The sequence below is a fragment of the Drosophila suzukii genome, chromosome 3, assembly GCF_043229965.1.
Source record: "Drosophila suzukii chromosome 3, CBGP_Dsuzu_IsoJpt1.0, whole genome shotgun sequence".
NCBI classification, from domain to species: Eukaryota; Metazoa; Arthropoda; class Insecta; order Diptera; family Drosophilidae; genus Drosophila; species Drosophila suzukii.
Genome location: NC_092082.1, coordinates 70,768,769 through 70,792,304, shown reverse-complemented (window position 1 = coordinate 70,792,304; position 23,536 = coordinate 70,768,769). Strand labels below are relative to the sequence as shown.

The 23,536-nt window shown below is 43.5% G+C and overlaps 7 protein-coding genes across 16 annotated transcripts in view; 3 read left to right on the top strand and 4 right to left on the bottom strand.

The window, feature by feature from the left end:
- The first annotated feature begins 877 nt into the window (after window positions 1–877).
- Cdk2 (Cyclin-dependent kinase 2) lies at window positions 878–2,669 on the top strand. Of its 2 annotated transcripts, XR_005014555.3 has the most exons (7): window positions 878–1,117; window positions 1,417–1,612; window positions 1,668–1,778; window positions 1,836–1,997; window positions 2,060–2,257; window positions 2,313–2,512; window positions 2,590–2,669. XR_005014555.3 is itself a non-coding variant. In XM_036818666.3 (6 exons), the coding sequence occupies exons 1-6, from the start codon at window positions 990–992 to the stop codon at window positions 2,460–2,462; spliced, it is 945 nt and encodes a 314-aa protein (XP_036674561.3). In that variant the 5' UTR covers window positions 878–989; the 3' UTR covers window positions 2,463–2,669. The 2 variants fall into 2 exon arrangements, 1 of the variants encoding a protein (XP_036674561.3); XM_036818666.3 differs by having other exon boundaries at window positions 2,313–2,669.
- Window positions 2,660–4,275, bottom strand: LOC108010572 (uncharacterized). The gene is made up of 2 exons (XM_070997084.1): window positions 3,734–4,275; window positions 2,660–3,670 (listed from the first exon to the last, which is right to left on the bottom strand). Exons 1-2 carry the CDS (start codon window positions 3,856–3,858, stop codon window positions 2,698–2,700), a joined length of 1,098 nt encoding a protein of 365 aa, XP_070853185.1. The 5' UTR covers window positions 3,859–4,275; the 3' UTR covers window positions 2,660–2,697.
- On the top strand, window positions 2,849–22,923 carry LOC108010577 (solute carrier family 35 member F3). 9 transcript variants are annotated; one of them, XR_010654200.2, is made up of 11 exons: window positions 5,395–5,594; window positions 11,928–12,462; window positions 12,884–13,292; window positions 13,355–13,533; window positions 15,659–15,787; window positions 15,887–16,076; window positions 16,159–16,248; window positions 16,634–16,763; window positions 18,737–18,766; window positions 19,892–20,121; window positions 20,782–21,314. XR_010654200.2 is itself a non-coding variant. In XM_070997082.1 (10 exons), the coding sequence occupies exons 2-10, from the start codon at window positions 11,974–11,976 to the stop codon at window positions 21,839–21,841; spliced, it is 2,208 nt and encodes a 735-aa protein (XP_070853183.1). In that variant the 5' UTR covers window positions 2,849–2,864; window positions 11,928–11,973; the 3' UTR covers window positions 21,842–22,923. The 9 variants fall into 9 exon arrangements, 6 of the variants coding, with proteins under 6 accessions (XP_070853183.1, XP_065721576.1, XP_065721578.1 ...); XR_010654199.2 differs by having other exon boundaries at window positions 20,333–21,314; XR_010654201.2 differs by lacking the exons at window positions 19,892–20,121; window positions 20,782–21,314 and adding exons at window positions 20,333–20,613; window positions 21,320–21,609 and having other exon boundaries at window positions 5,396–5,594.
- Window positions 8,114–9,120, bottom strand: LOC108010581 (phenoloxidase-activating factor 3). The gene is made up of 2 exons (XM_017075465.4): window positions 8,901–9,120; window positions 8,114–8,846 (listed from the first exon to the last, which is right to left on the bottom strand). Exons 1-2 carry the CDS (start codon window positions 9,076–9,078, stop codon window positions 8,146–8,148), a joined length of 879 nt encoding a protein of 292 aa, XP_016930954.2. The 5' UTR covers window positions 9,079–9,120; the 3' UTR covers window positions 8,114–8,145.
- On the bottom strand, window positions 9,628–10,811 carry LOC108010580 (serine protease easter). The gene is made up of 3 exons (XM_017075464.4): window positions 10,627–10,811; window positions 10,448–10,564; window positions 9,628–10,373 (listed from the first exon to the last, which is right to left on the bottom strand). Exons 1-3 carry the CDS (start codon window positions 10,742–10,744, stop codon window positions 9,691–9,693), a joined length of 918 nt encoding a protein of 305 aa, XP_016930953.4. The 5' UTR covers window positions 10,745–10,811; the 3' UTR covers window positions 9,628–9,690.
- Prosalpha4T1 (Proteasome alpha4 subunit, Testis-specific 1) lies at window positions 13,548–14,567 on the bottom strand. Its single transcript, XM_017075466.4, has one exon. The coding sequence runs from the start codon at window positions 14,436–14,438 to the stop codon at window positions 13,668–13,670; it is 771 nt and encodes a 256-aa protein (XP_016930955.3). The 5' UTR covers window positions 14,439–14,567; the 3' UTR covers window positions 13,548–13,667.
- Window positions 22,924–23,060: 137 nt separating the features above from the next.
- Syp (synaptotagmin binding cytoplasmic RNA interacting protein) overlaps window positions 23,061–23,536 on the top strand; it is a 54,217-nt gene continuing 53,741 nt past the window's right edge. Inside the window, exon 1 of the mRNA XM_070997079.1 lies at window positions 23,061–23,532. Coding sequence (XP_070853180.1) covers window positions 23,520–23,532 — 13 coding nt within the window. The 5' untranslated portion in view covers window positions 23,061–23,519. The remainder of the gene's footprint in view (window positions 23,533–23,536) is intronic.

The following is a 23,536-nucleotide window of genomic DNA, read 5'->3' as shown; positions in this document are numbered from 1 at the left end:
GCGACAAGCAATTACAATTTTAAATGCAACGCACATAAAATGCACGGAATGTGTTTTTAAACGATAACGAGCTGCAATTACAGAGCTAATCTTTCACTCCGGAATTAACTCATTTGTTATCCGATTTTGAGGTAATATGATTTACTTCAGATCGGTGGCTGTTATCATTGCATAATCGTTAGGTAAATAGGTAAAGTAATAATGTTTCCCTGACCTCAAACATTATCCTGATAACTCTATCTTGGGTTGGAAATGGAACCCAGACAATACTTCCGTTTCGCCAGATTTTATTCGGTGGTTTTGGAGACATTAAAATAAATTTATGTCTGTATTAAATATGGATAAAGATATAAGTATGAACTATATACTCATTTACGTTGCACCTAGAAAGATTGTATAACTGAACAAAATTAAGCAATAGGTATTTGCAAATTAATTTCTAAAAAATACACTTAGTTTGTTGTTGGCCCTTTAGAAAGCGCATTAATCAGCATGTTTCGTTTTAAATTCCACTTTGATTTTTGAGTAACCGACAAGAGTTTCTAATGAACTTAAACATTTAAAAACTTGAACTAAGTGCACAAACTTAAAACCTTCTCTTAACTATGTTAAATATGTCAGCAAAATGGTACCGCCATAATAATCTGGGCACAATTAAATTTATCTACCGAATGTGTTAAATTTATAAACTAGTTATGTAGGAAATCAATTAAGTTAACATTTAAAAATAACGGTTGGCAAAACCTTTCGCAGAGCTGCCACATTTTCCGATTTACATTGATTCCGATTGAAACATTTTTGGTATATTTAAATAAGTAGTATTTTTCTCTGAGCCGGGCGGTATAATTTATCGATAACTCCGCGGTCACACTGGAATGGCGCCAGGTAGCATCACTGAAGAAGAAGAGTTTCCCTCCAAAAAACCTGGGTTTATTTTGGCAAAAGCGAGTTCAAAGTTTGTTTACCAACTGAATGAGCGAACCAATTCGATGACCACCATTCTAGACAACTTCCAACGCGCCGAGAAGATCGGCGAGGGCACCTATGGCATAGTTTACAAGGCACGGAGCAACGCCACCGGCCAGGATGTGGCGCTTAAGAAGATTCGGCTGGAAGGGTGTGTAATCTGGAGCAGGCTGAGCATCTGAATGCCCAGTTGGCCGTAAACAGTGCATTACAAACAATAACAATACTTAGATATGTTTTCCTGGCATCCTTGGCGTGTCCTTGTCGAGTGTCATTCACCTGCACCCCGCAGCCCGGATTCTGTGAGGGCTGCGCCGTTTCTACCTCCCAAAATCCGTAGCACCACATGATTCGGCTTCGTGGTGCAGGACAGCACCAAGTCCTTCAGCAATAGCTAACTGAAATAGATGATGGCTTACCCCCATTTAACATTATTATCCCTTTTCCCAGCGAAACTGAGGGCGTTCCCTCGACGGCCATTCGAGAGATCTCCCTGCTGAAGAACCTCAAGCACAAGAATGTGGTCCAACTATTCGACGTGGTCATCTCCGGCAACAATCTGTACATGATTTTCGAGTACCTGAACATGGATCTCAAGAAGCTGATGGACAAAAAGAAGGATGTCTTCACACCTCAGCTGATTAAGGTATGTTTACTACTGCTGAAAGTTATTGTTTATTGCAATTCTACCGCCTTTCCAGAGCTATATGCATCAGATATTAGACGCCCTTGGATTTTGCCACACCAATCGGATACTGCATCGCGATCTCAAGCCCCAGAACCTTCTCGTGGACACTGCGGGCAAAATAAAGGTGAGATTATACGATTTACCAACTTGATTCTCTAATAACAATCTCTATTCCCTTTAGTTGGCGGACTTTGGCCTGGCAAGGGCCTTCAATGTGCCCATGAGAGCCTACACCCACGAAGTGGTAACCCTTTGGTACCGAGCCCCGGAGATTTTGCTGGGCACCAAGTTTTACTCCACCGGCGTAGACATTTGGAGTCTGGGCTGCATTTTCTCAGAGATGGTAGGGTTGTAATAGAATGTAGATAGCACAGCTGTTTCTACTTACCAAACCTAAATTTACAGATCATGCGCCGCTCTTTATTTCCCGGAGACAGCGAGATAGACCAACTCTACAGGATATTCCGTACCTTAAGCACACCCGATGAAACCAAATGGCCAGGTGTGACGCAGCTGCCGGACTTTAAGGCCAAGTTTCCCAAGTGGGAGGCAACCAACATGCCACAGCCCATAACCGAACACGAGGCGCACGAGCTCATAATGGTGGGTAGCGAGAAATTTAATTCAGAGCAGAAATTTATAGTCTACTATCTTATAGTCCATGCTGTGCTATGATCCAAACCTGCGTATCTCGGCCAAGGACGCACTGCAACACGCCTACTTCCGCAACGTGCAGCATGTTGACCATGTGGCGCTGCCTGTGGATCCCAATGCCGGCAGTGCCTCGCGTCTAACGAGGCTCGTCTAATCGTGTCCCATAGCCCCAGATCTAGCAAATTACTTGTGATCTTTAGTATAGTAAGTTCAATGTCTACCTCGCTACCTTTAAGTTGAAACTAGTGCAATTATATTCGGACATCTAATCTCTCTTGCAGCTGCCAGCTCAATTTCATGCATTTCCCACCCTCATTCGCATCTAACACATACGATAAATACACGATCATCCATAAGTCAAGAGTTTATTCAAGATAATTTAGTACGGATCACCAGGTGGCCAGCCGGAAGAGGCGCCGTTGAGAGTGACGGGGCGAAACTTTGGCTTCGGAATCAAGAGCTCCTGCTCCATCGCTTGCGAGCCTCTGGCGCTGGCGGGTGTGGCGATCGTCACGCATGTACGTGCCCAGAGTATTGCGCATGCTCTCGGAGAGCGGTGAGTGGGTGGCGATATCACCATCGTCTTCATCGTTAGTCGTTGTGTCGTTCGGTGCGCTGCTGTCGGGTTCCTCGACTATATCTTCGTTCTGGTTGGCCGTTTCTGGCTTGCTGACTTCTATTGACTTTGCCGGGGATGAGCTCTTGACTGTTGACAAGGGCAGCGGGCGCAGTAGAGTCACCTTCCTGTTGCTGAGCCTCCTCACCACGGATGTGTCCTCCTCAGGCTCGCTATCCACCTCCTCCGGCTCGCTTTGCTGCTGGTCATGAAAGTTGTTGTAGAACCTAGCTTGGAAATCCTGCGGGCTAAAGCGCTGCACTCCGTAGTAGTTGCCGGAGTTCGAATCGTAGAAGAACATGGGCTCTGCGGATGACGGCGGAGGAGGTGGCGCATAGTAGTGATTGTAGGGGCTGTAGGCATCATCGTCCTCCTCCGCATCGTAAATGGGTCGGCGCTTCTGTTGCTTGCGGCGCTTTCGCTTGCGTTTGTTGGAACTTTGCGAAGCCACTGGTGCGGGCTCCTCATGCTGCAGCTCCTGATCATCATCGTAGGTCTGCAGATAGACGGGCGACGACTCAATGATGTTGGCACTGCCATCGTTGAAGAAGTTGGCCAGTGGATTGGTCAAGTTGCGGAAACTGAAGGAGGGCTGGACACTGCGAACGAAACTATTCCAAACGCGAACCAACGGGCGTTCGGTGGTTGGTTCAGGATTTGCTTTCGCTAGACTGTGGACATAACGCCTTGTGTAACCACCTCGAGCACTCGGTATCAGGACATATTCGATGGGATAGTTCCTGGAGCTGAAACGAAAAAAAAAGTCAGTACTTATTCAAGATGTTCTCCGGTGTGCACTGATTTCTCACCCAATCTTGGCCTGCTTTTGCGGCGGTCGCCTCTCAATTTCTAGAGCGGATATCCTTATAGCTTGCGAAGGATAAAGGCATGCCACAAAGACAAGCACTAAGGCCGTACACAATAGCCACTGCATAGCTAGATGGTTTGTGCTTCTTGAGTTAACTTCGTTGTACTTGGAATGCGTCCGTTGCGGTTCCCAGTCGAAGGGAAACTAAAACTTCTCCGATTCGCGATTATAGTTGTCAACAAGTTGGCGATGCTACCTTTGTCTTTTCCACTTCAGCGCATCTCATTAGAACAGTTTTTATTGGTTCATCGCGCGGCTAGCCAAATTGATTTGTAATGGCTCCGTCCCAAGCCCCAGTTCGCGTCCAAGAGTGGCTGTGGGCACTAACTCAAGCCAACACTAAACCAACTAACCCAATTCGGAGACCATCGTCATCCAATCTTTCCCGCGGGGCTCATTGGCAGCTGCCAATCTCGTCCATTCTTATGCAAATGGATTTTTATAGATTACACAATTAATACACCATTCCAGTGGAGTCTGACTGAAAAACTTGTTTGATTGAGGGTTCTGATTTAGAAATTTATGCTAAGCTGTTAGGGATGAGCAGTCGATTTGCGAAATGCTTTCTCCTGACGAATTTCTGTTTATGAGGGCTTCTCCTTATCAAGATTTAACGATCTGCATGGTCATATTGGTGTATTAATGGTTGCATTTTCTTGGCAGCTTCGTGTTTTTATGGCATAACAAAGCTGATTGTGATGAAAGCTCTAAATGGACACATTAGATGGATTTGGCCAATTTGGAAATCTTTATTGCAAATGAAATTGGAGCATTCTAGAAATTGAGATGATTTGTTTTCGACAGAGGGAAATCATGGGAACGAAATGTCACACTTTCTAAAGACGGATAAGGTTACCGAATGACGAATTCATTAACATATTAAAAAGTACTTATTGGTTAGCTTTATTTAGGGCATAATACAATCACTGTATCACTGATGAAATGTGATTTCCAAGCTTTGGTTCTTTTTATTGAAGGTTCAATTGTAACCAAAGTACAAGTAGTAGCCACTTAAATCGATTCAGATTTAATAAACTGAAAAGCTAAACAAAAATCAATTGACTTGACCCTGGTAATACCAATCAAAGTTATAGAATTATACCAATTAGTTATCATATAAATATTTGATTACAAATGTATAGATTTATTTAATTTTCTAAACTTATTTAGAAATAGCATTCTTAATATGGTATCTTAACCATGCTTAATAATGATGTTGGTTCTAAATAGTAAGGTTAAAGTGAGTGTGCAATATAATGGCCTTGATAATATTTCGATTACTTCAAATTGAAAATGCCATTTAAAAGCATTTTTATTGACTTTCTATAACTTATTTCGTACCGGCAATCACGGAATGTGAAAATCCTTATCAGCCATCATCGCGAAACAATTTATTGAGTCCTTCGAACAGCTGAACGATAAAAAGCTGGGGCAAAAGCAAAACAAAAACTGCAAAGAAAATTCCTAACAAGTGTTTTTCTTTGCTGGAAAACCAAACCGATGGGAGAGGAAAAGCGTGGCCCAGTGAGAGGGCTTTCGGCTGGGAGAGCCAGGAAAAGCTCCGACACTAGCTGGGCTCAGGAAACGTTTCAGGTTCAGTCGACTTTGAGATTCCTGGCCAGAAACGACAGCAGAACGGTTTCCCAGGACGGCCGCGTCGGGTGCTCTAGAAAAGGAAAGCTGGAAAAACGCCAGCAGCTAATGCCAGAAACGCTGCTGTCACAGTTTCCACCTAAGTCGAAGGAAAACAAGTCAAAAGGCTCGCTCAAGTGGCAGTTGCTTTTTTTTGGGCCAAGCCAGCGGTTCGTTTCGTTTCGTTCGTGTGTGTTGGCCATTATGCCTTTGTTGATGTGGATGTGAGCCAAGTGTATCTGCCACTGTGCGTGTGCGTGTGTGTATCTGTGTGTATGAGCCTCCGTTTTGTGTATCCGTGCAGAGCGTTCCGTTTCCCGAGCTGCTCCAAATTTATACCCCAGCATATTTTTGCACATTTAATTGAATTAAGTAAAGGGCTGAGCTCAACCGCGGAGAACAGTGTCGCCAGTCCAGTTGAGTTCTTTTCAGACCAGTCCGCTCGCTATCTTTATATAAGAGAAAAGAGCACAAGAGGGCCAGAGAATTGCGTAAAGTTTGTGTACCATGTGGTAGTGCCGTGGGAAAATGACATTAAGTGCTTAAGTAAATTATATAAAAACATTAAACGCCTCGACGAGCATCCATAACTCGGCGCGGAGACATTTAAAGCGACAGCTGTGCGGCCTGGAAAAACACTTTCCCCTAAGGCCCTTACCCCTTTTGTTAAGGATAAACGGATTCGCCAGGCAATTTCCCTTGCCCTGTTTTCGTGGCGAAATGAAAAATTCAACCGTCCCAGGTTGTCACAACTGTCTGCGGGGGTTGGGCTAGATTTTCGACTACTGTCAAGGTGTGCGCCAACCTCAAGGCCTAGTCACTAACCCTAAACCCAACCTCAGAAATAAGCGGACATATAAATGTGCACGGGTTCCAGACAACAAAAATATAAGATATCTTGGCGGGCATTTTGAACCGAAATAAATAACATTTTGGAAAACTATATATAATAATATCGTATTATTAGAAATATATTATAATATAAAAGCGTAATTAGTCCGCTGTGTTAAAATATTAATTAGAAATGGCAAAACCATGATTGTATGGCCCATAAATAGGCTATTATTTATTGATGAGTTATATATTATACATGGTAAAAGGGCATTAAACCATTCTGTGCGTAGTACCTATGAGCACCCTATAGCTTTCGGATTTCGAATTTGTTTCCGTGTGTCCCAGGTGGCTGAGCAGGTGTCTGACTGCCACTGTTTTTGGCGTCACTTTCGCTTTCCTTCTCGCATTGCCCTCGCTCAAGTGCTGTGCTTGACCATAACCACTAAAAGTGTCACATTGCGTATACGCCGCGTGGTGTCCTCGACCGAGGTGTGTGTGTTTGTACGTACACAAGTACGCTTACTGTTGGCTGTTTTTCGCCGTTGTTGTTGTTAAGCTCGTTTACTTTTGGCCAAAAACACCACCCACACAAAGCTGCCAGCTCTCTCTTTATGGATTCTCTCGCGCTTCTCTCGGTCGTTTGGCTGTTTGTTTTGTTTTGAATCGCATTTCTCCTCGCACAGCGTGTGGAATGCTCTGTTTATCCCCGTCGTTCATCGTCATTCGGTCACGTTTTCCTGCCCATCTCCATCTGCTGCTCAAGACGCCCATGTCTGGCAATTTAAATTTTATTGTGATTTTTATTCCTGGCAAAAATAAACAGCGAGCTTCATTTTTCTTAGAGCTGCTTTATAGAGCAATTTGGCGCCCAAAAGTATGCAAGGGCATGCCAATAAAGGCGATGTGTCTACATTAGCTTGACGAGACTTTGGGGACGAGAAGGGTGATGATAAAGGACTAAGCTTACCAGCCATTTAATATTTAATCCTCCTGGCTGTTATTTTATGTCTCCTTGTTCTGTCTATTTTATGCATAAAGGAAGTCCGTCCCACACATTAAAATAACTTTTCACATCGAACCAAGCCCATTCAGTGCACAAAGAAAAAATGGATGCTAAATCATCTCACTACCTTTTGTTACACTAAATAAGATTTCCTTTTTAAAATCTTGAGACCAAGAATATTATTTAAAATATAAAAAAAATACTTAAATGTAACTAACTATTTTTCAAAAATATTTCATTTAACTATTATCCAAATTCCATTTCAAAATAATTTTTATAAGTAGTTATAAAAAGCCTTGACTGATTAGCAACATTTAATTAAATTTACTCCTACAAAATTAAAAAAAAAATCCTTTATTAATATTAGTGAGAAATATGGCACTGATAGGTCTACTTATTCATGACTATTTGTTATTCTCCCATTAGATTCTTTGTAAACAGAGTATTGTTAAGTGCTCCTAGATTTCTTCGAGTCCTGCCAGTTAAGTCAATGTCTTGGCATTCGTCCAATGGCAAGGCAGCCCCGAATCCTCGCTCGCCACCCGCCCATTCAGGCCCCAGGGCTTCCGTTTCCGTTCTGCTGGGTATTTGCAACATTTTCGACTGTCTCCCGTCGACTGCCAGACTTTCTTACCCCCCAAAAAGGGGGGGCGAGGAGAAAGCGATGAAATTTGCATATTCCTCGCATTAGCCAACTAGCGGCGGCTGCGCTGCGCTGAGTGACTGCTCATTAAAATGCTATAAGTGTAGGAACAATTTGCATGTTGCACGAGCTTCGAGCTCCGAGCTGCGAGCAACGGGTTTCGGTCTTGGAGCTGAATAATTAACACCCCAGCAAGACCTGTTGGCAGCTGGCATTTTTTCGTGTGTACTTTATTCAGCGCTCAGGAGCGTACAATCAGTGAATTGGAATTCTGCTTGATGAAGTCCATGTAGTTGCGAATGGCCAGGAAGCTGGACATGACGCGATCGCCATCCCAGCCCCAGTCGATCATGATGCCCACCAGGTAGAAGTTCTGGGTGGAGTGACCCTTCTTCTGCATCCCCACCAGCGGGGCTCCCAGATAATAGGCCTCCTTTTGGGCGTGGTAGCCACACACCGTATTGCTGCTGGTCACCAAAGTTTTGACCCTCTTTTGGCAAAAGGGTCGGCTCAGCGTATTCACCCACGTCTTCAATCGCAGATCCTCAAAGATGCGCAGACCAGCCACCATGAAGGTCTGAGCCACCAGTGTTTCGTTGAGCAAGTTTATAGGTGGCATGCAGATGGGCATTACGTTTGGATAGATCTTGGCATCTCGCTGCAGGGTGAGCACGGCCAGAGAGTTCTTAAGGGTTCGCGAATCGTACTCCGGATGGATGGCTATTTCGGCCAGCTTGATCTCCTGCGCAGGACGGGTGCAATAGCCATCCAATTCGCAGACTTTCACTCCAACGGGAGCACTCTTGTTAAAGACACCGAGGTGAACGGAGAAGGCCTCTGCCACCCCGTTGTACTGAACAAAACAGTGGGCGGGGGCCAGCACAGTGCGCTTCGATATCAGGGCGCCCAGGCAGCCATTGTTCTTAATCTTGCCCTCAAACCCTGAAATAGTCGGTGGTAATAATCTGTTTTATATGGGAACTGAAGGACTCTTACCCTTGCCATAGACTATTCGGACTACCCACTGATGCTCGGTGGGAATAGCAAAGTCTTTCTGCTTGAGCATTTGATCCTCATTGAAGGATCCGCACTGCGTGTCATCCTGCTCGGCCGATTGCACACCGAAGCTAAGAAGACCCAAACACAACGCGATAACTGCGATTCGTCGAAGCATTCTAAAGCACAGCTCAAAGTTAACTAACTGATCTGGGAAAAACGAAAAGTTTTCAGCTACATTTCACAATGCAATAGATAGGGGGTTTATCTAGAAGCTTGTGATCTTTATGAGAACTTGGTACAACACTGAAAGAAATTTATAGGCAAACAGACTTCTAAAGTTTTGCAATTCAACGGCATAAACTTAATTAGAGGCTCTAGATCTAGAAAAGTATGGAAATTCATAGTTTGGAAACTACACTATTTTAATTTTGGTTACTAAACGCCCTTAACAAAAAATATGTTACCTGATTTGTATAACCTAAATAGGGCTAAAAGCATTATTCGATTTTATTGCTATTTACTTTTTCTCTGTGTCGCAAGGTGTTTGACTAAATTTCCAGCTAACACTATCAACTACCTGTTTTTCTACGCTTCTAGTTAATGCTCTATGATTACATTACCAAGATCGATTGAAAACTCGTTTCGGATGGGAAACCCTGGGCAGCTCCCTTCACGATGCATCAGTAATTCCTCTGTACCCACAAACATTTTACTTCCTCATATCTATATTTAATTAATAACCTTTATTTATTCACAAAACGAGTTGTTCAAAATGCAGTGAATCTTCCTACTTCGAGTTCTCGAATATCCAGGAGCGGGCTCGTCGCACGTTTTGGTACACCTGGGTTGTAGCATCGGTATCTACATTCCGAACCAGAATAGCCACCAAGTAGAAGTTGTGCGGTTTGTCATCTCGCACATCGATGTCCATTAGTGGGGCACCCGGATAGTATTTTGTGCGCTTCACGGGATAGGCGCACATCTGGTTGACCGGGAAGAATACGGTGGAGGAGGTCAGTTGCTTGCACTTCGGTGTGGACACCGTCATGGCCAGACCCTTGCCCCGGGCGTAGTCGCCATGGTTGAAGCCGGAGTAGTGAAGGTTTCGGTTGGTCAGCGTCTCCGGTTCCGAGCTGCCCTGCATGCAGATCGGCTGGACCCAGTTGGTCCACTCGACGGGCTTTTCCAGCCGCAGGATGGCCAAGTCGTTGTCCCCCGTATCCCTGTCCCTTTGCGGATGCACCTTGATATCGATTACATTGTAAAGCTTGGGACCCGGTACACAGAAGTCCTTGTCGTTGCACACAAGCTCCTCATCGGGCGAGTCGTTTTCGTTCCAAACGCCCAGCAGGGCCACGGCTTTAGTGTCTCCGGATCGGTTCTGGAAGCCCTTAACACACGTGGCAGTGGTGAGGACGTGCAGCTCGTTGATAATGACAACGGAGCATCTCATGTTTTCGTAATGATTTCCTGTGAAATCGTGTGTAGATGTTAGGGCAGAGTTCTTATAAATGCCTTATCTCACAACATAACCATCGACTCACCTTGATCCGTCAGTAGGATGCCTACCCAGGGATTCTCGGAGGGTTTTGTCTTTTCATCGGTGGTGTATAATAAATTCTCATCTAGACGACCGCACTGGGACTCTCCCATTGCCAAGGCTGCCATTTTATAACATATGTAAAATGAACTAGTAAAAAATGTTATTTAATATACGACTTACCCCCCAGCCAAGCCAGAATTAGAAGCTGAACGAGTTTTCCGCTCACAAGTAATGCCATGTCGATTTGCGCTAACGTCTCATGGGAAACTAAAAGCTTTATCTCAAATGAATACGGCATTAAGCCGAGCTTAGTTACATACAATAAAAAAGCACTGTAAAAAAGTTGGAGATTCCAGTTCGACTTGAAGTTACATACAATGACGCTGCTCGGAAATCGATAGAATATTATTCTCAATCGCTCAAAATTGCAGGCAATTATCAGGACCTTCATTATAAAGCCATTACGCTCTTGGAATCTCCCTGTGGAACCTCAGCCCGCCCCCACTGGACTGAATAATTAATGTTTCAATTAGAATACTATTATCGAAGGCAAACAGGAGCCGCTCGGTGGGATGCGAAGGTGAAGGACACCGAAGGACATTTTAACTCATCCGACTTGGTAGCAGGGGATGGGGCTGGATTTAACACTCTAGTTAGAAGGCTTACAAATTGCCCAGCCAGATCCGGTTGGCCGTTTATTGTCCACTCAACTTGACCTGCTTGAGCCGGGGCGTTCATAATTCGCATTGTTATGAGCACAGCCCCGTTCCTTTGTGGCCCTCCATCCAATCAATGGGCTCCTAGTCAGGTCTGGACTTAAATGAACGGCAGGCTGGTTAGTTGGTTGGCTGGTCATTCGGCGGTGCTCGTAAAACTTGGCTGCCCTAGCCTTGAGTGTGGCCTAGGCCAGTTTTGTTTCCCCCTTTGATGGAGGAGGCACTGGTGGAGAAGGGAGGCCCATGCAAATTGCTCGGACCCTGAACGAACTGCGTGGGCTTTGGGTGCGCCTTTCGCTTGTAAAGCGTCGAGAAATGGCCTCCCATTTGCGTGTTCCTCAATCTTTAATCGCCGGTAGCACGTGAGCTGCCCGATTCTAGACGGCTTGGGCTCTGGTGCAGGGATGGAAATGGAATGGCTGCCCGAATCGAACTGAATCATTGATTAGGCCTTACTTTAAAATGTAAGCCTAAATCTGCTTAAATGTTATGCACAAGATTCCCCTTTAAATTTGGGGAAATATATTTTATTTTGAGATACAGATAGATTAAATATCTTTATCTAATCGTATACTGATTTTATAATGATATGGGCACCTTACATAAAGTCAAGGATAAACATATTCCCTTTTTTTGTACAGTCTGACTATAGAGTCTAAATGAATTTTAAGGATTAGAAATAAGACCCATAAAAGAATGACTGAAAACTGTAAAGTTAAAAGCCTTGCTAATATAGTATAGACTATTTTAATTATGATTTTTCAGGATCCGACCACTATGAGCGACTTAGGAGCCCGGCAATGATGATAGCATGACGCGTGACGGCGAAATTCCAGCCATTTTCAATCCGAAACGGGTGCGCACTCCTTCCGTGGTGGTCACCGGCGACTCGTCGACGAATGGCCCGTACAACAATAACAACACCGGCGGAGGCGGCGGAGCGGGAGCCAGCAGCAGCTCAGCAGTGGCTCCCGGATCGTCCGCTCCAAATGGCAGTGGCACCGGGGCAACGGGCAGCTGCGGCTTCAGCAACGTGCTCACCTCGAGCAACCCGCAAATAACCCACCAAGACTCGATCTCTTCGAGCCAACAGGACCCCAATGAGGTGATCATCATACCGGCGGACACGCCCACGAGCGCACCGGGTAGCCACAACACTGGGCACCACTTCGGCGGCGGCGACTCCAGCGACACGCAGACAGATCAGCAGCAGGCTAATGGCCACGGGGAGGAGCCGGAGCTGCGATTCCGGAAGCTGCAGGCCTGCAAGGAGTCTTGCTGCTCCGAACTGGCCCGCAAGGTGAGGATAACTTGGCTTAATATGTGTCAACTGAACTTTTATTACCAAAGCAAAAAGATTGTCTAAGCAATATAGTCAAGGATCTCCCAAATCAAAAAGTCGTTGCATACTTTTCTGCAAAAATATATTTAAAAGGTTTACTAAAAATAACTAAACGATTAATTAGGCAGAATATTTAAACTCAAAGGAATTCTTATAGAGATATATGTCTAATGGAAACCCACAGAAAATTAGAAAATCACTTAAACATATTTATTTGCCATAATTCTTGATTAAGTGTTAAGGAACAACATACATTGTACCACTCACCAGTAACTTGCTGTTATATATAGCTCAATTGTTCTTATTATACATTTTATTGCGTAGCATAAATTTTATTGAAATGAAGTACTAACCGTGTTATGTTCATGCTGTGTTGCAGATGTACTTTGGCGTGTGCGTGACCATCCTGATGACCGCCTCGTGGGTGGGGGCCACCCATTGCATTAAGTACATGTATAAGTACCGTGCTCCGTACGACGACTTGCTGAACGACGACCAGGACACGTCCTCGAGCCGTGCCGATCTGAGCACGGAACTGGAGGACATACTGGCCATCAGCGACTCGTCGCTGCACCACGTCGAGGACGCCACCGAGATGTTCAACATACCACCGCGCCAGCCGGTCTACTTCAGCGCCCCGTTCTTCGCCGCCTGGTTCTTCACCAACTTCTCGCTGCTCTTCTTCCCCATCTACATCCTGGGACTGGTCTCCACGCGCAAGTGCGAAAAGCTGAGCGACATCCTTGGCGATGTGCTGCGAGGATTCCGGGAGCGCGGTTTCACAGTGGGTCAGTTGGAATGGGTTCTTAACATTTCAGAAATGTGATTTTAACTGACTTTCAACCCACAGGTCGCTTCCTCAATCGCTGCCTCTGTTTTTGCATTTTGTGGCTGGTCACCACCTACCTGTACACACTCTCCCTGCACGTCCTCTATGCCACGGATGCGCTGGCCCTGTTCGCCACCAATGTAGCCTGCGTGTACTTACTATCCTGGGTGATCCTCCACGAGCAGTTCGTGGGTGTGAGAGTGAGTAAACTAAGTCTTTAGGTAGAACTAAATATACATTATCATTAACACACAAATCAAGGAATATAAAAAATATTAAGGAAAACGATTAATTCAACGAGTCAATGAACATCTGCCAAGATGATAGAATAGATTTAGGATCCATTATAAAGTTTGTTCATTTTCCTCGCGTTCCTCTCGAGCTCCTGAACCTTATCTTTCTCAATGATGTTCACAAATTCGGCGATTAACTTGCTTTCCATCATTCTCATTGGTGAATCGATCTCCATGATGGCCAACTCCAGGTGACTGTGGACCGACTGGGCGACTTCGAGAAGGGCGCTAATGGCCAGTTTAAAGGTTCCCCGATTGGTTCTTACTTCCTCGTCGCTATAGTTTTTCTCGAAGAACTCCCGCACAGTATTTGCTGAGCGACCAATAGCAGTCGCCTTAAATTCGTAGAAAACTCCGGATGGTTCCGTCTGAAACAGACGGGCAGTTTTACTGGCATCGAAGCCACCTACAAGGCAGGATATTCCAAAGGGTCGGCGCCCATTGCTCTGCGTGTACTTCTGCTTCAGCTGGGCAATGTACCTGGTAATATACTCCACGGTCACTGCATTCTCGAAATTGAGACGGTGGCTTTGGCACTCGACCTGGGCTCGATTTATGAGGATCCGGGCGTCGGCTGTTAGTCCGGCAAATGCCATTCCCACATGGTTGTCGAGCATGTTAATCTTGCGCACCGTGCGACTCTCCTGCAGCTTGGCCACCGAGCTCTTCTCCACGCCCAACACCACACAGTTGGTTCCCCGAACGCCGACCACCGTCGAGCCCTTTCGAACGGCTTCCTGGGCGTATTCCACCTGCAACAGGTGACCGTCCGGCGAGAATATGGTAACAGCTCGATCATAGCGGGAGGACATCTTATAAACTGATTAAACAGCAGGTTTTCTACAAAATATGGGCTCTTTAGATTTTTTTGTTTCGCCACTGACAAGCAATATTACAGATTGTATGTTTATAAAGTGATTGTAAATTCCTGGAGATTTTAATGGCTTCGAAACTCTAAAATATTCTTTCCACTATATCAGAACTTTATTTATAGCCACCTGATACTATACTTATTACCTTAACTACTAACTACTAATTTAAGTATTAAAAAAAAGTATAAGATTATACTAGACAAAGTATAAAGTAAAACTCCTAACATTTTTAAATTTCTCCCCAGCAATTTAGTGGGCAGAATGTCTTGTTAATAACCTACATTGTAGTTGTAAAGGGTTATTAATTAAAGTCATGTCATAAAACTCCTTTGCTGTTTATTAATTAAAGTCATGTTATTAAACCCCTTCGTTGTTATACCCGTTACTCGTAGAGTAAAAGGGTATACTAGATTCGTCGGAAAGTATGTAACAGGCAGAAGGAAGCGTTTCCGACCCCATAAAGTATATATATTCTTGATCAGGATCACTAGCCGAGTCGATCTAGCCATGTCCGTCTGTCCGTCTGTCCGTCTGTCCGTCTGTCCGTCTGTCCGTCTGACCGTCTGTCCGTCTGTCCGTCTGTCCGTCTGTCTGTCCGGATGAACGCTGAGATCTCGGAAACTATGAGAGTTAGGCTATTGAGATTTGGCGTACAGATTCCTGAGCTTCTTACGCAGCGCAAGTTTGTTTCAGTAGACTGCCACGCCCACTCTAACGCCCACAAACCGCCCAAAACTGAAACTCCTACAGTTTTGATGCTAGATAGAAAATTTTAACTGAAATGTATTGTTCTCATCAATACCTATCGATTGACCTAAAAAAAAGTTTGCCACGCCCACTTAAACGCCCACAAACCGCGAAAACCTGTGACGCCCACAATTTGGATGCTAGATGAAAAATTTGAACTGAAATGTATTGGTGTCGTCAATACCTATCGATTGATCCAAAAATAAATTTGCCACGCCCACTCTAACGCCCATAACGCTTAAATCTGTCTACCGCCGGTAGGTGGCGCATTTTAATTTCGCTTTGCTGCTTGCATATCTCCATTTCCCTTTGAGTAACGGGTATCTGATAGTCGAGGTACTCGACTATAGCGTTCTTCCTTGTTTATTTTGTAAATTCATTGAAATCCTGGTTAAACGACCGTTTTATTGCAGATCGTGGCCATCATCCTCTGCGACACGGGAATAGCGTTACTGGCCTACATGGATGGAATCACGGAAAGCCGAACCCTGAGCGGCGTGGTTCTGGCCACTTTGGCCGGAGCCGGCTATGCCGTGTTTAGGGTGAGTATCCCTCCTATCCACCTACCCGCATTTGGATGTCCCATTTTCCCGGTTCGTGTGCGGGCCATGTCGTGCTCATGTTGGCCTGTCGCTTTCCAGGTTATGTTCCGCAAGGTGATGGGCGATCCGCCGGTGAGCCAAATCGCCTTCATATTCACCGCCCTCGGCTTCCTCAACGCCCTGCTGCTGTGGCCCGTGGTGCTGGGACTCTACCTGACTGGCACGGAAAGCCTCACATCGGAGAGCATACCCTGGAACCTGCTGTTCGCGGCGAGCCTCCTGCTCCTCGGTAGGACCCATTCCCTAGCCCCAGATCCCACTGCATACGCCGTGCCGTTAACTTTTATCGGTGTAATTAATTTTGATTGCAGTTTTCCACGTTCTGATGCAGTTCAGTGCCGCCGTTACGTACAACATGTTTGTGACATTGGGTCTGATTACCGCTGTGCCCGTTTCTGGTGGTATGTACACAGGCTAGCTCCTCGGAATTACTTCCAGGTCTCACATGGGGGTTAGTTGGGACACTTGGGTTAGCCTCTTTTCGTCTGAAGGATTCCGTGACTATAAATTGTTTTAAATTGTAATATTACAGCCGAGCACTCGTGGGGGGCACGTAAGACCATTTGATCTTTGTAGTGGGGGCATTGCGATTTAACTTTTTACAATATTGTAGTCAAACTTTGTTCAGAAAACTTGAATTGTATACCGGAAAGTAACAGAAAGTTATTATCATTCTTATTCTTAGAAAAATAGTAACAATAGTTTAAAAGAAATTAAGGCATTTTTTTAGTTTCATAAAATTTCTATAAGAAGATATCTAATTCTACATCTCTTTCGATCCCTTAGCACTCGATGTCATACTCTACAGTGCGAACTTTGCAGGCATGAAGCTGGCCGGAGTTATTCTGATTGGCATCGGATTTTTCCTCGTTATGTTCCCCGCCAACTGGCCAGACTATATAACGCGATTGTTGCGGTAAGTGGGAAATGTTTCTCGTATTTACTCATATTGCTAAGAATAATTGTAATGCAATTATTATGCTAATTTTCTTTGTCAGAGTAAAAGTCTCGTGCGTGTTTGTTTCGAATATTTTACGGCTTCAGTTCATTTCGGTTGTATATTATTTTAATATTATTTTGGAATTAATTTCAAATTTATGATTTCATGTTGTTGCCACTCAGTGGCGTTAATGACTAAAGCAAACGTTAAAATAAATCATCGAAAAAATTAAAATTACTTCTCATGTTTGATTTGTATGAAACGCTGTTAATTTCCTGTATACTCACATAAACTATATATTTAATGTTATATAAACAAACATCTTGCAGAAAGAGCGTTCGTGCCATACTCCGCTACCAATGTTGTTGTGAATTAGCCGAAATTCGCTATGCTCATTCGGTAGGCCAAAAACACAAGCTAAGCCAAAAACCCAAAACCAAAATCAAATACAAAAAAAACCATACCAAATCCTTGATTCAAGACACCATTAGATATAAACTAGAACCGTAGGCATCCTAAGATAACGAGCCTTCCAACTCAACTTTGACTTGATAATTTGCTAATGATAAGTAACAGAAACTTGGCAGATTTTTTACTGAATACAACAACAAAAACTTCTATGCTATCTATAGGTATAAAAACACAAAAATATATATCCCACAAGCAAAACTACAACACTTTGGCTTCCAACTTTGCGCTCACCCTTGTTGAAAGAAATATCTAGACCTGTGTATCTAACTGTTACCATATATATACTTGCCTTTATGTACACCCAATTAACTATATACCGAAATATACCTCTACACACATTTTACGAACCATATATCTATATATCGTTACCGTTAAATAAAGCCGTTTTACCGACACCAACTACCTCGGCTGTTGTGCAATTGGTTGACAATCCTATCTCGTTGTTGTTCTTAACGTTTTTTTTTTGGCGCTGCCGTTACCATAAATGTACTTATACTTATTGCTGTTGATACTTTTGATGATTTCGTTTCGTTTCGGCATATCAGCAACCCCATACCCCAAATATGTACCTCAGATGCCGGGGTATAACCAGACCGATCTCAGGTCAATCTTTTTGTTTTGCCCATTTGTGTAAGATATATCCTTGTATCTGGATGTTGGTTGCTGGTGCCGAGGTTCTATTACTGTAGTAGTTCCCACACCTGAACAATATATACACCCACCCACAACACACTCCGAAACACACACGCCCACCTCAACGTACATATGTAGTTTGAGTTTCGCTGGTGTTGCGAAAGTTTCCATTTCAAGATCCATGCAGAACTCCAAGAATATGGATGCTGGTGATTATGATGATGATATGTTTGGCTGTTTGTTGTGTGACCTCTACTGAATTGCAGCTTCTTGTAATTGGGTTAAATCTATTGACTTGGCCATAACCTATAACCTGTTCGTGTATATAAATTCGATTTTTGGTTATTTGTTCTTTAGTTACTCAAACTGTCTGCACTTAGAGAGGAGAGCGCAAGTTACCATAGATGTTTTGCAGATGTTAAATCGCAGCATGAACGAATTTACCAAAGCTGGGTATATAAATCCCCATCGCCCCAAGTAATATCGTGTATCCATTATCATTTCCCCCAATACTATGTCAGGATGCTACCGGCCATAGAGAAACCAAATAAAAACAAAGACCCGACCTTTAAAAACGATTAAATCCTAAATAATGATATACATTAAAATGCATTCAAATTGTTACTGATTGGCATGTTTGACCGACCTTCGTTTTCTCTTCGTTTTCATTTCGAATTGACAGTTTTTCGTTTTCCAAACTGATCTGCTCTTGAGTTACTCCTTTATTTCTGTGCGATCTGTCTGCCTAACTTTAAATTCTTCAAGCTCTACTCTATGCTATATACTCTACCTACTTCTTATATATATAAAAAACGTGTCGACATTTCTCAATTGTCTTTTTGCAGAAGCATCATAATGCTGGGTCACAATGCGAGGTGAGTTTCGAGTTTAGGCTGAGCTGAGAATTGAATATGTTTCTTACAACCTAAGCATAAACAACACGGTGCCCGAAATCTGAAAGAAGGGTTTTTCGTTATTATACCATATAGGAATACCTTACTCTAAATACCCAGCCCATACCGAGACAAGCAATCAACAAACTTACTAATATATTTATCCAAATCCAACTGTAAGCGAAGTATGTTTTTTTCATTCGATTTCGTTATAATCCTTAGTCAACTCTTGCCTAGACTTTTGATAATTCGGGTTTGATTTGGTTTCGTTTGGTTTGTGAGGGATTGCAAGTGATTCTCTTAACCTTACCTCTCGCATCTAAGTTTTGATTTCCATTTACTTTTCGTAAGCTAATCCGAGTAACAGTATGATAGCCTTTGGTTAATAAGTACAGTACGACTGAGTAGTCTCGGTCTGCCAGATTTCGGTTAACTCTTCTTTTGGCCCAGTGCTAAGGTAAGTCGATCCGAGGGTCCTAAAATGCCCACCGCCAGCTAAAGTCACCTCACATAAAGTGTATCGATCCGATATCGATGCCAAATGACAGACTCACCCAATCACCCAAAAACCACCAACCCACTCACTTTCGGAGCCACCGGAGTAGATGCAATAATCATGATCTTCCGTTGAACAGTTTCTTGTATGATATTCTTTTTGGAGGCCATTTGAAACAAAATGCTGGGTGTAAACGATGCAGCGGTAGCCTTTCCCCCAGTGGAGGTATGCAGGATAAAAACCCCTCATATGCCCTCAAAGTGTAGCTGCTGTATCGTTTACAACCCACGTTTAGAGATCTATCGGATCTCTAGCAGTAGAATCTCCTGATTTGTATATAGTAACACCGCTAATCTGTACTATTGCTTCTTTTTCTTCTTGTTTTTCTTCTTCACCTCTGCCACAACCTGCCTATCTCTATTTCTCTCTCTCTCTCTGTGTTTCTCTGGACTATCTCCTCTTCTCGAACTGTTCTCTCTCTTTCTTCACACACACACACACACCACACACAACCGAACGGGACGTGGCCCAATTGATTGACCCCCATTGCAAAACCACAAAAATACACTGCAAAAAACGATCGAACATGACCACACATATAAACCATGTAGCGGTAGGCCAGCGCTTTGTAAACGAGCTGAAGTCACGGGACCGTCCACCAGATATGCGCAGCGGCACATCACGCGCACGCACCATATAAGCTAAGAGTTTTGGACAAGTCACTGAATTGTACAGATAACAAAGAAAAAAACAGAACAAGACAAGATATATTTTGTAAAAAGATTTTCCAAAAAAATGTAACAAAACTCTAAAACTCAATTACACCACTTGCCAGATCGGGGTAAGTACGAAACTTGATCAAATCGCTAGCTGTAAGTACTACCAAGGTACAGTTGCCCCTCGTAGAAATAGTACCATAACAGGCATCATCTTGTTTTTTATACTTTTATCCTTTTGTCGACATCCCCCTAAGTTATGCGTTCTCTTTCTATCTCCCCTATCTCTCTTTCTCTCTCTCCTGTCTGGACTCTTTTTGGATTTTCGACCCACAGATCGCAGCATATATATGCTACCCATTACAAACACAATCGAAAGTATTATGCGGTCAAAACCGACTCATACGTTGTTTGAGCCAATCGCATGAATGTTACCAAACCGGCGTGTGGCTTCCGACTGTTTTTGCTTAGGCCCCCGGCCACTGCCACGCCCACGCATCTCCCCCGAAAACCCAAAAAGTTTTTACAACTGTTATGCGACTGTTAAGAACACTTTTGTACCAAACTACGTTAAGTAACATTCAAGTTTCCGACTGAGAAACTCAAACGATCGAACGGTGAGAGTCCCATAAGTTTATTTTTGATCAGCTCTTAGAATCACTAGCTTCACCCCCAATCCTCCCCATGTACAGCTCACCAGATCACTACCTCTCCCCCAATATCTAAAATTTTTGAAAAGTCTTTAAAACTTTTTTTAAGTTTCGTTTGCTTTGTAATGTTTACAGCTTGCCTATGTTGTTGAGAAGTATCTTTGCTAATCAAGCTACTTATGAACTTTGGAGAGCACAGCTTAATGTAACTATTTTCGGCACCCGTAACTTGACCCCGCTTAACCCCCGAAACACCAACACATACTCCACAATACACCACACTCACAACACACACACACACACGATAAATTTGTATATAAGAAACACAGAACATCAGTAAAAAATCAGTAAAAAGTCTTAGCGCTTAGGCTATTGTATCTATGCACTGCAGACACGAGATCCCGCCCGGAACCCAATTCCCGGGGAGTCCTGTACCCCTGCAGTGCCTAGTCCCAAAAGATATAGACATGCAAGCGCTTACTCTATGTAAATGTGAGTGTATGTAGCGCCCTAGAGTTGAACACCTAAGAAATGCCTAGAAAGTAAATCAATCTAATGCCAAACAGAAGATAATATTAACCAGATAGCTAGCCCTCCAGATACTAACATGTGACACTCTGTCTTTACCAAAACAAAAAAAAAAAAAAACTATCTCCCCACACACAAAATATAGATGGGGTCGCGGCCCTCGGAGCGGTACTTCAACAGGTCAGCATCCCACCATTATCGACTATCGGACGGGATACATAAGGTCCCATCTTCGTTCACCCTCTGGCCGTGTGAGATGACTGATCTGTCGCCGACCACCACTGGGTTTCTACATGGCCACGGCGGCGCCAACGCACAGCATCACCAGCAACTTTTGCACCACCAACAGCAGCATCCGCAGACCCACCAGCAGCACCTCCAGCAGCAATACCACCACCGGCAGCACTCGCTCCACCAGCAGCACCTGCAGCGCCAGCACTCGCACACCTCGCTGACCAAGATCCACCGCCAGAGCAGCAGCCACAGTGTCCACGGTGGTGCAGCCGGGCGACCGGAGCACCATCGGTCCCACACCGGAGCCACCGGGCGTCTCTTCTCCTACTTCGGCAACGAGCAGGAGCACGAGCGCAAGAAGTCGGAGACGTCCTTCTTCAATCTCGGCTTCCGCAGGAAGTCCACCGTGGTATATTACGCTCCGTCGGATTAAGGGACTTATCGCTCCTGGCATATCAAAAGCATACAATCAGATTAATTAGATCGGTTATAGTTTATGTGTCATTATGTCATAATTATTGTCGTTGTTGTTGATGTAAAAGTTCAATCGGATCGCATGCAGTTACAATTTTGCTCAAATATAACACATTTAAAGGCTACAGTTACAGATACAGCACGGAGATTAGAATCTCCTTCAGTCAACGGAATCCATGACCATGATAACCCTGCCTCGCCTTGAATCTCAGTCTCAAGATACAGATACAGAAACAGAAACCCAGAAGGAGCCCGCGAATCGAGCTCAAAAGTGCCCCGAAAGTTAACTATATACGGTTATAATTTAATACTCATAACTATTACGAAATTGTGTAAGGAATCGAAGCCAATTGTTTTAGCAATTATATACATTAACTATAAAGGCAATGAATAGTCAAATATTTTAAAGTGGATTCACTCAAAAGCACACCTTAAGAAGGAAACGATAACGAAAAAACGAACAAGAAAATCCAAGTTATTTAAGGAAAATAGTTGATAGACGTCACCGAGAAAAAATTCAAAGTTCACCCGGCTAAGAAACCCATTAAACTATAAGCTCATCTAGCGACTAGATCCAAATGGTTTTTCATTTAAACTTAACGTTAACCGTGGATTGGACTTTTGTTAAAGTTTTTTATTTGAACGCGAACTGAATGTGAACCGAGTCAAAAACGAATCGAAGTATTAGTATTTTTTAAATGTTTATGTGTTGTTCGTAACTTGTAATTCGAAGTGTTGTAGAGTCGAAATAAATCAACGAGGATACTGTTGTATTAACGCGACCGCCTCTCCTTTGAACCCATCTGGGAATCCCCAAAATGGAACATTCGGTTTGGTGTTGTCGCCTGTTATATGAACTAAGTTGTGTAGTTACATCCAATAATTGATTTGTGATAGTTTATAAAAATGTTTGATAACCAACTGCGTACACTACCTACTTTTACCTACCCGCCCCCAAAAGAGAGGCAATGGTATAGCTGGGATGTATTTAGAACACACGAAAACCGAACACGAAATAAATAGTTAATTAAAAACTAAAAACGATTGGTATTTACTTTAGTTTTAATGGGACAAGACCAGCAGGCCATGAGAAACTTTTCATTCGTGTTGAGAACTGTCAGGGTTACGAGATAAAAAATTGTCTCAGTATTAAAACATCAACCATTCTGAATAAATCCCCCTCCAAAAATTCGTTAAAATTCTAAAAGGATCAAAAATAAGTCCAAATTAGAAATTATTCTTTATATTTCGTGGTTAGGAAGCCGATTGCAATCCGATCGATACCGCGAACCAATTCAAATCGAGGCGGGCAGTCGTGTGACCGCGAATATATATAAGATCGAGAAATTGGAGGAGAATTTGCGGCGCTCGGCGATTAGACGGGCGGCGTGAATTTATTTCGGAGTTCCAAGATCTTTTATATTCTGTTTTTGTTCTCTAAAGCATAATATCATATATTGTGGTATAATTTCGCACTTTTATAAAACCTAAAAAATTCAAAGATTGGATTTTGACTTGTGCTCTTCGATCGTAATACGTTAAAATTGCAAAGCGTGAAGAAAAATTCACATCTTGAGAACAACTTGAATCGGAAGCGCCCATCAATTCGACTGACGTTGGGGACATTCGCATGCAAAATGAATAAGTTTGGTAA